This window comes from Cricetulus griseus, chromosome 3 (genome assembly GCF_003668045.3).
Source record: "Cricetulus griseus strain 17A/GY chromosome 3, alternate assembly CriGri-PICRH-1.0, whole genome shotgun sequence".
NCBI lineage: Eukaryota > Metazoa > Chordata > Mammalia > Rodentia > Cricetidae > Cricetulus > Cricetulus griseus.
In genome coordinates, this window is record NC_048596.1 from 207,339,498 (window position 1) to 207,355,455 (window position 15,958).

At 40.3% G+C, this 15,958-nt stretch overlaps 1 protein-coding gene across 1 annotated transcript in view; it reads left to right on the top strand.

The window, feature by feature from the left end:
- Mpp7 (membrane palmitoylated protein 7) overlaps positions 1 to 15,958 on the top strand; it is a 144,383-nt gene that overhangs the window by 70,653 nt on the left and 57,772 nt on the right. Inside the window, exon 4 of the mRNA XM_035442768.1 lies at positions 2,604 to 2,684. Coding sequence (XP_035298659.1) covers positions 2,604 to 2,684 — 81 coding nt within the window. The remainder of the gene's footprint in view (positions 1 to 2,603; positions 2,685 to 15,958) is intronic.

The following is a 15,958-nucleotide window of genomic DNA, read 5'->3' on the forward strand; positions in this document are numbered from 1 at the left end:
CCCCTCTAATGAACATCCCTAGTTGAGGACCGAGTAGCTCTAGGCATGTCCCTTTTGTGTTTCTCTGCATACATGAGTGTGTTTTAGCACATCCTGTAAAGAAGTGTACTTGTGCAGCACAGAACCCAGACTTTTTTTTAAACATTAATAAATATTTTTTATTTAGAAAAAAATCTTATTTTACATATCAATCCTCCCATTCCCTCTCCCTCCCATCCTGCAGTCCTCTCCAACCCACCCCCCACCCACTCCCCAAGGATAGTGAGGCCTTCCATGGGGAAATCATCAAAGTCTGTCACATCAGGACCCAGGCCCTCTTCCATGTATCTGGGCTGAAATAGTATCCCTCCATGGGGAATGGGCTCCCAAAGTCCATTTGTGCACTGGGGATAAATACTGGTTCCACTGTGAGAGGTCCCATAGACTTCCCAGGCCTCCTAGCTGGTACCCACATTCACACAGCTTGGTTCGGTCCAATGCTGGTTCCCCAGCTTTACCACTGGGGTCCCTGTGCTCTTACTAGGTCGGTTTCTCCAGAATGGTCCTGACTCCTTTGCTTATCCCTCCTCCCTCTCTACAACTGGATTCCAGGAGTATGGCTCAGTGCTTATCTGTGGGTGCCTGCTTCTGCTTCCATTAGCTATTGGATGAAGGTTCTATGATGGCAATTAAAGTAGTCATCAATCTCATTATAGGGGAAGGGCATCAAAGGCAGCCTCTCCACCACTGCTGCCTAGATTCTTAATTGGGGTCATCTTTGTGGATCTCTGAACATTTCCCTAGTGCCAGGTTTCTCTTTAAACCTATACTGGCTCCCTCTATTAAGGTATCTCTTTTCAAGACTTTTTAAAGGTAAATAAAGGTGTAAAGGTAGTTGTATGCTGCAGCTGAAACTTGAAAGTGTCTTAAAAACCAATATGAAAACACAGAGCCATTTTTTTATTTGCAGTGTGGTGTGTGTGTGTGTGTGTGTGTGTGTGTGTGTGTGTGTGTGTGTTGCGGGAGGCAGATGGAGGGTATCTGATCCTCTGAGCTGGAGTTGCAAGGGGTTGTGAGCTGCCTGATGTGGGTGTTGAGAACCAAACTCAGGTCTTCTAGAAGAGCAACAGACACTCTTAACTGCTGAGCCTTCTCTCCAGACACCAATTTTGCTTTTGCTTGTTAAATTAAAAAGAATCCAAAGCAGGGGATATCACTCAGCATCAGAGTGTGTCACAAGCAGGTGAGATGCCATGGATTCAAGCTCCAGAACATCCAGAAATAAACACACATTAAAATCTGTGTAATTATGATAAACCATGGTGTTTAATTCACTGGAGTAGTGGATCTAAATGTTAAAACATGTGGATATAATGAGTAAAGAGCTGTTTTATAGGGTAAAAATTATGTTAAAATTTTGTATATTGAAATAAAAGCTATTTTGTAGAGTAATTGATGAATCAATCAATTTCCTCTGACTCTCGACTTCTGTATAATCTATATATTGTACCTCTACAGAAAGGTACCTCTTCCATAGACAGAGTCACCTTGTCCTGGATGTATTGTGGGGGCAGTAGTGGCAATGGCAGTTCCATGTTGTGTTCTAAGAAGAGATATTGAATATATATTCTGATAACACACCAATATACTTCATGATTCTAATCTTTGTATTCTGTTTGAAACTTGGTGTGTGTGTGTGTGTATGTGTGTGTGTGTGTGTGTGTGTGTGTGTGTTTCTTATAGCCTAAAATTGACTAGAAATCTTGCTGGGAAGTTCTCTTTTGACATTTTTTTACCTTGTTTATAATTGTCAAATGGTAATTGTATATATTTATGGGAAGTGGTTTAGTACATTTGAACACACACATTTCATAAGGATCAACTCAAGGTAGTTAGCTTGTTTGCCACCTCAACATACTTCTTTATGGTGAGAACATTACACACCTCTTAGTGGAGAGCAAGAGTCGGTCAGGTTCAAAATTCCAGTCTTTTCTTTTGGACCAACAGGTAAGCATTCTTGATCGTTACAATAAAGTAACATGGGCATTGTTGGTCCCATAGTGGTTGCAGAACTGTTATGGGTTCATGATGAACTTGGCTCATATTTAATAGACTTTGTAGACTGTGTACAGAAACATAGTAAAAGCTGCAGGCCATTGACTCTGTTAGGAGCATTCAAGTTCGTTTTAGCCCAGCTCTGAACAGCACAACTACTGAAGGTTTCTGGAAGTCCAGAGGATTTCACCACCTCATTCAGAAGCTGTCTTTTTTGCTTTTTTGTACACTGTCAGAGCTGATCCAGTCCTTTTTACAAATGGCCCTTTGTCTGTGTGCAGAAGACCATTCATGCAGATGAAGTGCTGGGATTTGCCCTCCTGGCAGTAAGTCAGAAGGTGAACTGGCTGATGGGATTGCTACAGTTGTACTCAGCCTAGGCTTAGATCTGGTCTGCTGTGGGCCTGGAAGGAAAGGTACGGGTTGATGGTCTGCTTCATTTCATGCTGACTTATCCTGTAGCTCTGGAAAGCAATAATAGCTTCGAGCAGACCACATTCAATTGTGACACGACGAACCTTGTGGTGTTCTGCGAACTGTTACTCACATTGGTGTGATCTCCCCTGCAGCTGGCTGAAGAGCTACAGAACAAGCCGCTAAACAGTGAGGTCAGAGAGCTGCTGAAACTGCTGTCAAAACCCAACGTGAAGGTGAGAACATGCCGCACCTGTAGTGTACACCTTCTCACAGGCTGCTCACGGGGCTTGTGGGCGAGTTGCTTCATGCTTGCCGCTTCAAGTCAATGTTCATTCAAATAGTATAGTCTCCCGGCACACTAAACCATATCAAGGAGAAAGAAATGTGCTTCTTAAAGATTATGATGAAGTGGTTAGCTGTACAGAACTGAAATTGCAAGCCAGAACCAGAGTTAACAAGTTTGATTTGCTTTGTTAAGTCAGGTATCCCTTGATGTAGTGGATATACAACAAGAGACCCTGTGGTGACTTCGGCCTGACTAATTCATTCTCCTTGGCTAACTGATGACAGGTGCTTCTCTACAGGAGGATTTCAGCGTTTCTAGTCCTCCTTCCTTATCAGTGTCTCCCATCTCCTGTTCTTTCTGGTTCATGTTTCATGATGCCATTCCATGTTACAGAGCAGAGCAGTTTTCAAGTATAATTGTGTGACGTCGGTGGCCAGACCTCAGTTCTCTACTACTTCATAATTTTATCATTGTCTGTTCTCCAGATGAGATATATCCAGAGAAGATGATTCATAGTTTTCCTGCTTGTGAATGCACAAAATCTGACTATGCAAAGTCCTGTAATGTATTCATTTTGGACACAACACTGTTGCCATTTAGTATAAAATATTGTCTCATCTGAATTCCATACTTAAATGATGGATTATTTTGTGATGAATACTGATAATCATAGGATATTGAGTGAGATTTCTTGTTAAATAGTATTTTATTAGTTCTTTTTTTCCCATAAAAGTAGGTTTTATTTTCAGATGCCAAAATGTAAAACAAGACAAGCTGAAGATTCTAAAATGCAATGAAATACCAAGCAGAAATGCTCACGTTCATAGAGGATCTATGGAGAGTTTATCCCATGTAGCTTCACTTATCAGTACTCAAGTGATACTGGAACATTTCTGAAGTAGCTTCATTTATTCCTAAATTTAATGCCAGAAAACTTCTGTTGATGCTACACTATCCAGCAAATGGCTTAAAATCTTCTTATGTTTCTAAAACTTTTGACCTCAGTGTTCCCTCAATGACTCTGTAGACTGTCAGCACAAGTGGTGACAGAAGCTGGGAGATGGGAATTGTGATAATGCTTGAGTTTTATTTCAGAGGAGAAATGCCTAAGGGATTACAGTGCACACACTGAAGTATTAGACGCTAGCTGTTTACCTGTACAGATGGCTCAAAGGGAAAGTCCCCATAGTCACTTTTCTGTTTTTATGGCAGAATTCCTAAGCTTATTTCTGTGGATGGTGTAAGTCAGGCTGATGCTTATTTGAAATGCCTCCTGCATTGCAGCCTTCTGCTTTCCACCAAACACTTAAAGTAACATGACATTTAGAGTTCTGTCAAAAATGAAGGAAAAAAGATCACCATTTCCACAAGTTTTCAACTGTAAGACTAGTGGAGATGAATGAAAAATTAAAGTAGGCCATGGCAGGCATTTAGTCCCATGGAACAGAAGCACTTCATCTACCAGAAACATGAGTCATCTCTTTCTAGTCTAATGTTTACTCTGGTCTCAAGGACCCTTGCAGGCTCTGGCATGTCTAAAGTGGCAAACAGCATCATCACCACCAAAAACAGCATCATCACCACCAACAGAAAAGAAAACAAGGTGAACAGGGACTCCTTCACACTGAGCACTTGTTTTCTCAATCACTCCAACACTAGAGAGGAGGCTGTGGAAGAGGCAGTTAGAGGTCCCTCATCTGGTGAGTTCCTTGCCTGTGAAGGTTTGGAGGAGGACTGATTCATGACAAATCTTGTTGGAAGAGGATGCATGCAGAAGCACTAATATGTTCACATATTCGTTATAGTAGAGGGAAACCTAGGTGTCAGAATAAGCAAGTGCTTAATAGAAGAGGAAAGCTAAGATGTATTACTTTCCAAGAGAGCTTACTCATGAGAGTTACACCACCATAGCCTGTAGTGGAAGAGCAGTCTTTCAGGTCTGAGGTGAAACGTCATTAGAGATAACCACTCTGTATAGCATGATGAGGGGTCTGCAGAGAGTACTTTATTAATTCTTTGAGAACTCCATAGAATGTACTTTGATAACATTGATTACCCACCACCAACTCCTCCAAGGTGAAAACATGATATTACCCTTCTGGGAGAAATGTCTTTTGGAGCCATTCTCTATTCATTCTTCAGTTTACATTTGAAAAAAATTGTGTTGAATCAGAGTTGAAGTAAAATATGCACAGACTATAATGTCTAATCCCTAGAGAAAATGTACAAATACATGATTGTAAAGAGTAAATGGACTATAAATGGTACCACAAGCCTAATTGAGGTTTTAATTATGATGATGATGATGATGATGATGATAATGATGATGATGATTTTAAGATAAGGTTTCTCTGTGTAGCTTTGAACCGTGTCCTGGAACTTGCTCTGTAGACCAGGCTGGCTCTGAACTCACAGAAATCTGCCTGCCTCAGCCTCCCAATTGTTGGGATTAAAGGCGTGCACCACCACCTCTTGGCAGCCTGATTTGCCAGGAAGTTAAATTTTAATTCCAAAACAGGATAAGATTGGAGCAAATGTTGTTTGATGTTAAGGTGCTTCAGGAAGGAGGTTTCCAGTCAGACTATGCTCCGAAGATTGCTTCACTTGGTTTTATAATACCCGTTAGTAATTTTCACCAGCCATGGCAGGGTGTGGTGAGCTGTGAAAAGATGGTTAAATTGCTTGGTGAGACCGTGGTCTTGGCTCAAAAATACTAAGAAGTTGAAAGCAATGCTTTGGATGGAAAGTAAAAGATGTGCTATTCTAGCCAATAGTGTTTGAAATAAAAGTAGCTAATAATACGGACATTGTTCTGGGTAGAAGATGATATTTGGTTAAAAAGTCAAGTGTTATTCAATGACATTGCAAATATCTAAAAATGTCATAGTGACTGAATAATTAAACTTCGTCATGTGGAAAATATGTTAGATGGGTAATCTCTTTAGTTTTATGTTTATATTCAGTATGACCAAAACCTGGATGTAAGGTTAGCATGAAAGATGTATTTTCAAAAATGCACATGGAGAGTAGATGGAAGCCACACCTGTTATTTTAGTGAGCAGCCCCACTCTGTAGCTAGCCAGGTTTGTGAAGAGAGTAGTTTTCTTCTGTTGTTGTCTTAACGTTTGACAGTAGTCTCCTTGAAGGAATTTATATAGTTATTCCCTCTTGACTGTCAGTTTTATGGATAATTGTTTTTAAAAGCATATCTTTAAAACAAATTTCAGGTTTTTTAGAATATAACTACTTAATTCTATTATCTTAATTCTATTAATCTTGGGAAGCAAGAATACAACATCTATATATGCAATTCTGATATACTGTAAACACTTTTTAAGTTTTTAGTGGATGAAAGAAATTACTTAATTTTAGACTGCTGTTCTGTTTCAATTAATTCACAATATTGAGGAAAGACCTGAGATATACCCCCAGAGTAGTAAGACTTTTTTTTTAAACGTCCTAAGACATGTGCAATCAAATACATGGTCACTATAGAATAATAATATAGACCTCACAAGTCTGCCACCTTTATCTTGGGTAAGTTTCATAGCTTATCTTTGGTAATTTGCAAATGAAATGAGATACATCTTCATCCATCGCCTGTTAGTAGTAATCTATTTAGTGCTTGTTCTGTGCCATACCCTCTGGGTATAACTTGTAGAGGTATAACTTGGCAAAAAATGAAGGTGGTAGGAGAGGAGCCCACTGAGCAAAGAAACACAGCAAATGAAATGCGTATTTGGGTTGGAGAAGTGGCTTGTTGGGTGAGCCTGAGATAGACAGAAGAGGGCAAAGAAATCCATAGTGGGTTGTGAGTGGGATGGGAAGAGTAAATAAATGTGCTAGGTAAAGTTGAATAGTGCATGAAGTCTTAATAAAAAGATGTTGCAAAGCTTGAAGCTACAAAATGAGACCCATTGGCCAGACAGCACTGTGTGCTAGAGGACAGGCAGAAGCCTGAGGCTGGGCTTGCCCACTCTAGACTGCAATTCCAGTGTTGTTTTTAATAGTCTTTCTTTTACCATCAGTGGCTACTCTATTAGGGAGATGAATGATACAACCACTCTAGTTGTTAACATTTTAAGAAATTTGGATTTCATTCTGAGTGCAGGGGAACACCATTCAAAAGGATTTAAGTAGAAAAGTGACAGGATCCTTCTATATGTGGAGTGCAATGAGAAAAAAAAGCCCTACTGCTGAGGGGAGCCAACTAGGGGTCTTGAAAGGACTCAAGTGCAACATGCCTGTGGCCCTGGTTGAGACAGAACATGAGATGTTTTTGAGGTATAAATCAATATATAGTGTTAGGGTAAATGGATAATCAGAGACAAAAATAAGAAAAATCCATACTACAGTGATTTCCAAATGGATTCAAGGTGTATGTGTGTGTGTGTGTGTGTGTGTGTGTGTGAGAGAGAGAGAGAGAGAGAGAGAGAGAGAGAGAGAGAGAGAGAGAGAGAGAGAGAGAGAGAGAGGGAGGGAGGGAGGGAGCATTAGTTCAGTGGAAGCATATTTGCCTAGTATCTTTAAGGTTTGGGGATTGATGCCTTGCAACAGGTATGCATACACACATGTATATATTTGCAGGGACATGTTAGCTACAGGATCACAGAACAGAGAAGTAGTCTCAAGCAAAGACACAGACAGACACATATACTCACAGAGGAGTAGTTTTTTCAAACATGATGAATACATTAGACAAATGATTCAGATATCCTTAGTAAGATAGAAGGATTGTTAATTACTTACCAATGTCTCTAGCACCGACCTTATATCATGGGGAATTTCAAGTAATTTAAAGTCTGAAAATTATGCAGTGTTGGAATTTTTATTTCTTGGTAGTACTTTTGTAAGGCATTTTCTCAATTAGTGCTCGATGTGGGGGGCAGTCCATTATGGGTGGTGCCATCCCTGGGCTGGTGGTCCTGTGTTCTATAAAAAAGCAGATTGATCCAGTGCAATCCTCTGCATCCCCCCATCCACCCCCCATTTCAACACCAGAAAGGCTGCTGGGCCCTGCCCCAACTTTGGTGGAATTCTGCTCTTCTGGTGCAGTCTCCACCAGCCAGTGATCGGATGAGTGATCCTCTTGACAGCTAAGCTGCTGCCACCCACTAGCTCCTGTTCCCCTAAGACCCAATCTGCTGCCCAACCCCACCCACCTCATCATTCTCTTCATGACTGGCCCTTCCCTACAACTCCAGCAGACTCCATAGGCCCAGGTGCAGCCCACACCAGTCAGAAGAATATCACCCCCTCCACTGGGCTCATATTCTAGTCTATAACTACGGAAGAAGACTTTTTCTTTACACAAGGCCAGGTTGGATCTAGGTACCCAAGGCTCCATAAACCTCAGACAAGACACCATACTGGACCTGAAGACTTGCTAGTCACTAGAACCCTTAACCACCTAGGCCAGAAGACAAGAGAGAAAACAGAAAACAAAGGAACAAAACACCCTTCCAACAAAGACAAATGTAAGAATCAACACCTAGACCTATAATCACCCCAAATTCAGATGCCTAAACACCATTGTAAGAGCACATTCAGTAACAGAAAAGTGGCACCACCAGAACACAGCAAGACCTGAACATTCCAACACAGAGGAAGCACAAGAAAACAAATTTAAAAATAACTTTATGAAGATGACAGAGGCCCTTAAAGAAATCACACAAAGACAAAAAATTGGAAGAAATCAATAAATCTCTTAAAGAATCCCAAGAAAGCCAAGAAAAACAAACAAACAAAACAAACAGGAGAAAGAAACATTTCAAGACCTGAAAATAGAAATAGAAGCGATAAACAAAATGAAAACTGAGGGAATTTTAGAAATGAGAAATCTGGGTAAACAAACCGGAACTACAGAATAAAGAGATAGAAGAATAAAGAGATAGAATAAAGAGATAGAAGAGAGACTCTCAGGCATTGAAGATACAATAGAGGAAATAGAATCACTGGCCAAAGAAAATGTTAAATCTAAAACATTCCTAACAGAAAACATCTAGGAAATTTGGAACACCATGAAAAAACCAAGCCTAAGAATAATTGTAATAGAAGAAAGAGAAGAATCCCCACTCAAAGGCACAGAAAATATATTCAACAAAACCATAGAAGAAAAATTTCCTAACCTAAAGAAGGACATGCCTATAAAGATACTAGAAGCTTACAGAACACCAAATAGACTAGACCCTAAAAAAAGTTTCCTTGCTACATAATAATAAAAACACTAAACAATATATAATAAAGAATATTAAAAGCTACAAAGAAAAAAGGCCAAGTATCATATAAAGGCATACCTATCAGAATTATACTCAACTTCTCAATGAAGACTCTAAAAGCTATAAGGTCCTGTACAGATGTTATGCAGACATTAAGAAGCCACAGATGTCAGCCCAGACTACTATACCCAACAAAACTTTCAATCAACATAGACAGAGAAAACAAGGTATTTCTTGAGAAAACCAAATTTAAGTAATACCTATCCACAAACCCAGCCCTATAGAAGGTACTAGAAGGAAAACCTCAACCTAAGGAAGTTAGTTACATCCAACAAAACACAGGCAATAGATAATCTCACACCAGCAAAACCCAAAGCAAGGAAACACACAGAGAGACATACCACCATCACCACCACCACCACCACCAATAACAACAATAACAACAACAACAGGAATTAACAATCACTGGTCAATAATATCTCAGTATCAATGGACTCAATGTGCCAATAAAAAGACATATACTAAGAGAATGGATGTGAAGCAGGATCCATCCTGCTGCTGCATACAAGAAACACACCTCAACATCAAAGACAGACAGAACTTCAGAGTAAAGATTTGGAAAAATATTTTCCAATCAAATGGACCCAATAAGCAAGCTGGTGTGTCTAGCCTAATATCTAACAAAATAGAGAAGGACATTTCATATTCATCAAAAAAAAAACCCAAGATGAAATCTCAATTCTGAATATCTATGCCCCAAATACAAGGGTACATACATTTATAAAAGAAACATTACTAAAGCTTAAATCACATACCAAACCCTATGCATTAATAGTGGGAGACTTCAATACCCTACTCCCACCAATGGGCAGGTCTTTTACACAGAAACTAAACAGAGAAATAAGGTAACAGATGTGACTGAAATGGATGGACTTAAAGACATCTACAGAAGAGTTCACCCAAACACAAAAGAACATACCTTTTCTCAGCACCTCATGGAACCTTCTCTAAAATTGACCACATACCTGGTCACAAATCTAATCTCAACAGATATATTTAAAAAAACTGGAGTAACCACCTGTATCTTACCATTTCACCATGGGTTAAAGTTGGAGTTCAACAACAACACAAACTACAGAAAGCCTACAAACTCATGGAAACTAAGCAGCTCCCAACTTAATTGCCACTGGGTTAAGGAAGAATAAAGAAAAAATTAAAGACTTTCTAGAATTCAATGAAAATGAATGTATAACATACCCAAACTTATGGGACACAATGAAAGCATTGCTAAGGGGAAAATTCATAGCACTAGGTGCCCACATGAAGAAACTGGAGAATAGTCACACTAGAGAATTAACAGCACAACTGAAAGTTCTAGAAAAAAAGAAAAAAAGAAGCAAACTCACCCTGGAGGAGTAGATGCCAGGAAATAATCAAATTGAGGCCTGAAATCAATAAAGTAGAAACAAAGAAAACATGCTCTTAGATAGGATCAACATAGTAAAAATGTCAATCTTACCAAAAGCAATCTACAGATTCAAAGCAATCCACATCAAAATCTCAACACAATTCTTCACAGACCTTGAAAGAACAATACTGAACTTCATATGGAAAAACAAAACAAAACAAAACAAAACAAACCTAGGATAGCTAAAATAGTGCAGGTGTGGATGAGCCAGTCCCAAAGTAGTAAGCATGGGAAAGCTATCTCCATTTCTCCTCTGTCTTGTGGCAGCATGGATAAGGGAGAGCTGCCACCCCACACACCCATCAGCACCTGGGATGACTCTTATGACCCTGGTCATAAGAGTGGGAGAGCCATCCCTGACCCCCACTAACTGTAACACTTGGGAGAGCAGGTCCTGCACCTCATCTGTGCAGCAAAATAGAACCAACCCTGTTAACACAAGTGTGAGTAAGCCAGCTCCAAAATTGTGAGCATGGGAAATCTGTCCCCATTTCACATCTCTCTTGTGGCCACATTGGTGGGAGGGGGAGTAGTTACTTTCCAATTTGCCCATCAACTCTTGGGGCAGGTGGGAGAGCTGGCCCTGTGGTCATGAGATCAGGAGAACCCACCCCATTAGCGCAGGTATGGGTGAGCCAGCCTTAAAGTTGTACATATGGGACAGCTGTACCCATTTCTCATCTGTTTGACCAACCCTACAGCTGCCCAGGCCCAGACCCACGGTTATGACTTGGCCCACCCCACCATCCACCCCATTATGGCCTGCTGGAGCATGTGAAGGACCCTGACTGGCAGACCCAAAGCTGCAGGATATCCAGGAAGAGTGCTAGTGAGGACCCAGCATTGATCGTGTAGAAACTAGAAGCCTCAAACCAGACTTATGACTCTTTGCAATGAACACTTGCAAATAAAGATATATAGATAAAGGGGTTTGTGACATGACTCACTGTGTCACACTGCAGCTTCTATGATGAGATTTTTAATTTTTTTCTTTTTTCAAACTTTTTTCCTTTTTTTCTCTAATTTTGTTTTATGGGGGGGGGTGCCAGGGCAGAGGGCAGATACAAAGGGAAGGGGAAATGAATGGGATCAAGATACATGATGTGCTGAATGAGGTAACCCAGTCACAAAAAGACAAAAATGGTATATACTCACTCATACATGGATTTTAGACCTAGAGCAAAGGAATAGCAGCCTACAATATACAACGCAGAGAAGCTAGGAAACAAGGAGGACCCTAAGAAAGACATACATGGTCCCCCGGAAAAGGGGAAAGGGACAAGCTCTCCTGAGCTAACTGGGAGCATGGGGGGAGGAGAGAGAGCTAGAAGAAAGAGAAAGGGAGAAGAGGAGGGGAGAGGAGGACAGGAGAGAGCAGGAAGATTGAGTCAGGGGAAGAAGAGAGGAGAGCAAGAAAAGAGATACCATAATAGAGGGAGCTATTATAGGTTTAGAGAAGAATCTGGCACTAGGGAAATGTCCAGAGATTTACAAGATTGACTCCAACTAAGCAATAGTAGAGATACCACCTTAAAAGCCCTTCTTTGATAATGAGATTGATGACTACCTTATATGCTATCCTAGAGCCTTCATCTAGTAGCTGATGGAAGCAGAAGCAGACACCCACAGCTAAACACTGAGCTGAACTCTGGAATCTAGTTGCAGAGAGGGAGGAGTGGTGAACAAAGGGGTCAAGACCAGGCTGGAGAAACCCACAGAAGGAGCTGACCTGAACAAGGGGGAGCTCATGGACCCCAGACTGAGCTGGGAAACGAGCATAGGACTGTTCCAGACCCCCTGAATGATGACATCAGTTTGGAGGTCTGGTTAATCTATGGGGCCTCTAGTAGAGGATCAGTATTTATCCCTAGTACACAAATGGACTTTGGGAGCCCAATTCACACAGAGGAATACTCTCTCAGCCTAGACACATGGGGAGGGCCTAGGCCCTACTCCAAATGATATGACAGACTTTAAAGATTCCCCCCATGGAAAGCCTCATCCTCCCTGGGCAATAGAAAGGGTATGGGATAGGGTGTTGGGGGGAGGCAGGGGAGAAGGGGAGGGAGAAGGAACTGAAATTGACATGTAAAAGAAACTTGTTTCTAATTTAAATGAAAAGATACATGATGCAAAAGACACATAGAATAAATTGTAAAAAGAAAATAGTAAAAGAAATATTCATCATTTGAAAAACAAAAAAAAAACAAACAAACAAAAAAAAGCAGGCTGAGCAAGCCAGTAAGCTGCACTCCTCCATGACCTCAGCATCAGCTCCTGCCTCCAGGCTCCTGCCCTGTTTGAGTTCCTGTCCTGACTTCCTTCATTGATGAACAACAATGTGAAAGTATAAGATACATAAATCCTCCCTAGCTTGCTTTTTGATTATAGTGTTTCATTACTGCAAAACCCTGACTAAAGATCAGAGGGCAGAGGCTCTTGGTTGCTGCTTGTAGACCAAGCTGGCTGACTCTTGACTCTACACCACCTCACCATAGCAGTGCTAGAATTACAGAAGCCAGCTACCCTGCCTGGTTTCCTTGGGTTCTGAGGAGTCACACTCAGGTCCTAATATTTTCACAACATGTGCTTTATCCATTGAAACTTCTCCCCCATTCCATTACACTCTTTTTATCTGTCCATATAATTAAATATTTGATTCATATCATTGGTAGTCTAAGATTGTAACCTGTTCATTTCCCCTTTTGTAATCTCTTGATTCTGAAGAGTGGTCACTCTTTATCCTGTGACCCATGACAGTGAGCCTTTAATAATTAGGGAGTAATTCATTTTTCTGCAGCATCAGCTTTACTTGAGGACTGTCAAAAAATTTAAAGACCATCTGTTCTATTAGCATCTAAAAATTATACCAAAATGTATACAAAAACACTTTTAAGAACTTACAGTCTAGGAGGAGCAATAAAATATATGAAAGAGACATTAGAAGGGTGAAAAGCGTGAAGGTCACAAGTAGCCATGTGTTTGCAGCCATGATGGGTGGGCAGGAGCAGTAGTGTTGTCTTGCTCATGGGCACTTATGGATGGATGCTTTCTGGATGCAAAGGCAGCCATTAATGAATACAAACTCCTACACATACACAGCTCTAGTAAAGGCAAATTAACCTGCATCATCCCAGTGCTCATTTTGATAAAACAGTGATGTGATGCCCTCTCTTGAGCATAGTATTATAATTTTGTGTGTTAGGAAAAATTTGACAGATTAAAACACACACACACACACACACACACACACACACACACACAGTAAAATCAAAAAAGATTTGTTTTTAGCTTTCCAGAACATTTACTTACCAGAAGTTACTCATTGCATGAGCCTGAAGGAAGGATGAGGCTTCATTAAAGGAAGCTGGAGGAAAAGTTGAGCTCCCTTCTGGAGGGATAAATCAGTGTCCCTCATCCTGATGAGCAGGCACTTAATTCTGTGCACCTAACAGATGCTCGGCATAGCATTGCCTCCAGGGGTCCACAGTAGTGGCACATTACAGGCCTGGTGTTCAATTTCCTGCAGATGCTTCTGGGCAACAGGTAAAACTATCAGCTGTAACTGGTGGTAATGGCACATAGAAACACAGTTTTTATTTAAGTTCTGCCTTTTGAGAGGAGAGTCTGTATGTCGAAGAATAAAATCACCTTGGTGAAGATAGGAAAAGGGAATGCCAAATGACTTTTCATTGTCCAAACTACAAAATATTGCCATGCAACAATATTCCTAATGCAAAGCTGTGAGCATGATGAACTTGAAATCTACAAAATGCTGTTGAAATTTAGACATGGAAATGACTAGAAAGATGACAATATGTTTTAAATATATTTGGGAAGTATGTTTAGTAAGCTATATGGTGGATGCTGGGCCTGGAGAGGAGAGGAGAGGGAGAGCATGATCTCTAGGCCTCCAGCTAGAGTCAGGTGTGGGTAGTGCAGTAAGTGAGTGGGACATCTCAAATGCATTAATCTGAACTAGGAAATGTAAAGTTCCAGCATTTTCTCTCCTCTTTGGTCTATATGAGAAAATATTATAAAATACTTTTAGTCCTTTATATATATATACCTAATACACTAAAAATTGTCAGAAGCCAATGAATAATTACATTGACAGGAAGAAAATTTACATATGTATATGAGAAAAAATAGACACTTGATATATATATATATATATATATATATATATATATATATGAATGCTTGAATATGTATGAGAATACACACATACATATATACACATATGTGCACATGAAGGAGAGAGAGGACATTATATATGTATTATATATGTATTGAATGTCTGATTTTCCTTCCCCCACATCCTGGGTGCTGGAATTATAGACATGTACCACCAAACCTGGTTTATACAATGGTTCATCTAAGCAAGCACTGAGTCACAGCCTCAGCACAGGAAAAAAAAATATCTTAAAAAACCCATGGCTCAGTTGTTTCATGAGTGTGAGGACCAGAGTTTGTATCAAAAATGTTGTAAAAGGTATGGCATCCCTGTATAATCCCATCCCAAGGGAGGTTGAGAAGAGAGCCCCCAGGAAGCTGGCTAGCCAGACTAGCTAAAACATTAAGAAGCCCTCCCTCTACACTTATGGAAGAGAGAGATGAAGGAAGACTCATCATATTAACGTTAGGCCTCCACATACATACAGGTGTACCCATGACCCATATGCACTCACACACGTATGCCCAAACATGTGTACAATTATGTTACACACATATGAACGTTTTTATAAATGAAATAAAAATGTGCAGTATCTCAAGCTTCTGTTGGCTTATTGGCAATGTGTCAGTATCCTCATTTTTTTTCCTCCAAAAGTAATATCCCTGACCTTTGCCTCAACTGTTACCATGTTGAGATTACTAGAGAATATACAGGTTAGAAGAAATTTGATGCATATTGTCATGTCAGTGGTACTGGAAGAGGAGGCGTAGGTGCACCTGAGTAGGTCTGCCTTCTGGAATCCCACAGGACTCGCCTCACCCCCACTGCCTAAGCCAATGCTTCAAATGGTTTCCTTACCTACCATTAGTATTCCAACAGGGTAATGCTATTTTGGCTGTTGTGGGATAATCCTTTTGTACACTGATGATGTGTCTTTGCCAAGATGCTTTCTGATTAAAAGAAACAGGCTAATTTAGTTTATAAGAGCTAGTTGGGAATAAGTCCAAGCTAAGGCCTAGTTTTCATAATTAATAAGAAGTCTCCATGCTATTATTTGGGGATTTCTATTAATCTGTGTTCTGCCTGTTTCTGTCAATTTCTGTTATTCTGTGTTCTGCTAGATAGCTTTTCGTCTGTCCTCCATTTGGTACATCTGACTTGCTCCATGTCTTGCTGGCTTGTCCTGCTGCCTAGATTCTAACCCTGAGTTCCTGTCTCTCCCCACAAGTCCTGTCTATCCTTTCCTGTCTAGCTATTGATCATTCATGTCATTATCAAACCAATTAGAATGTGCCTTGTCAAAGACACATCTTCACAGTGTACAAAAAGATTATCCCACAACATTTGACTTTTATTTG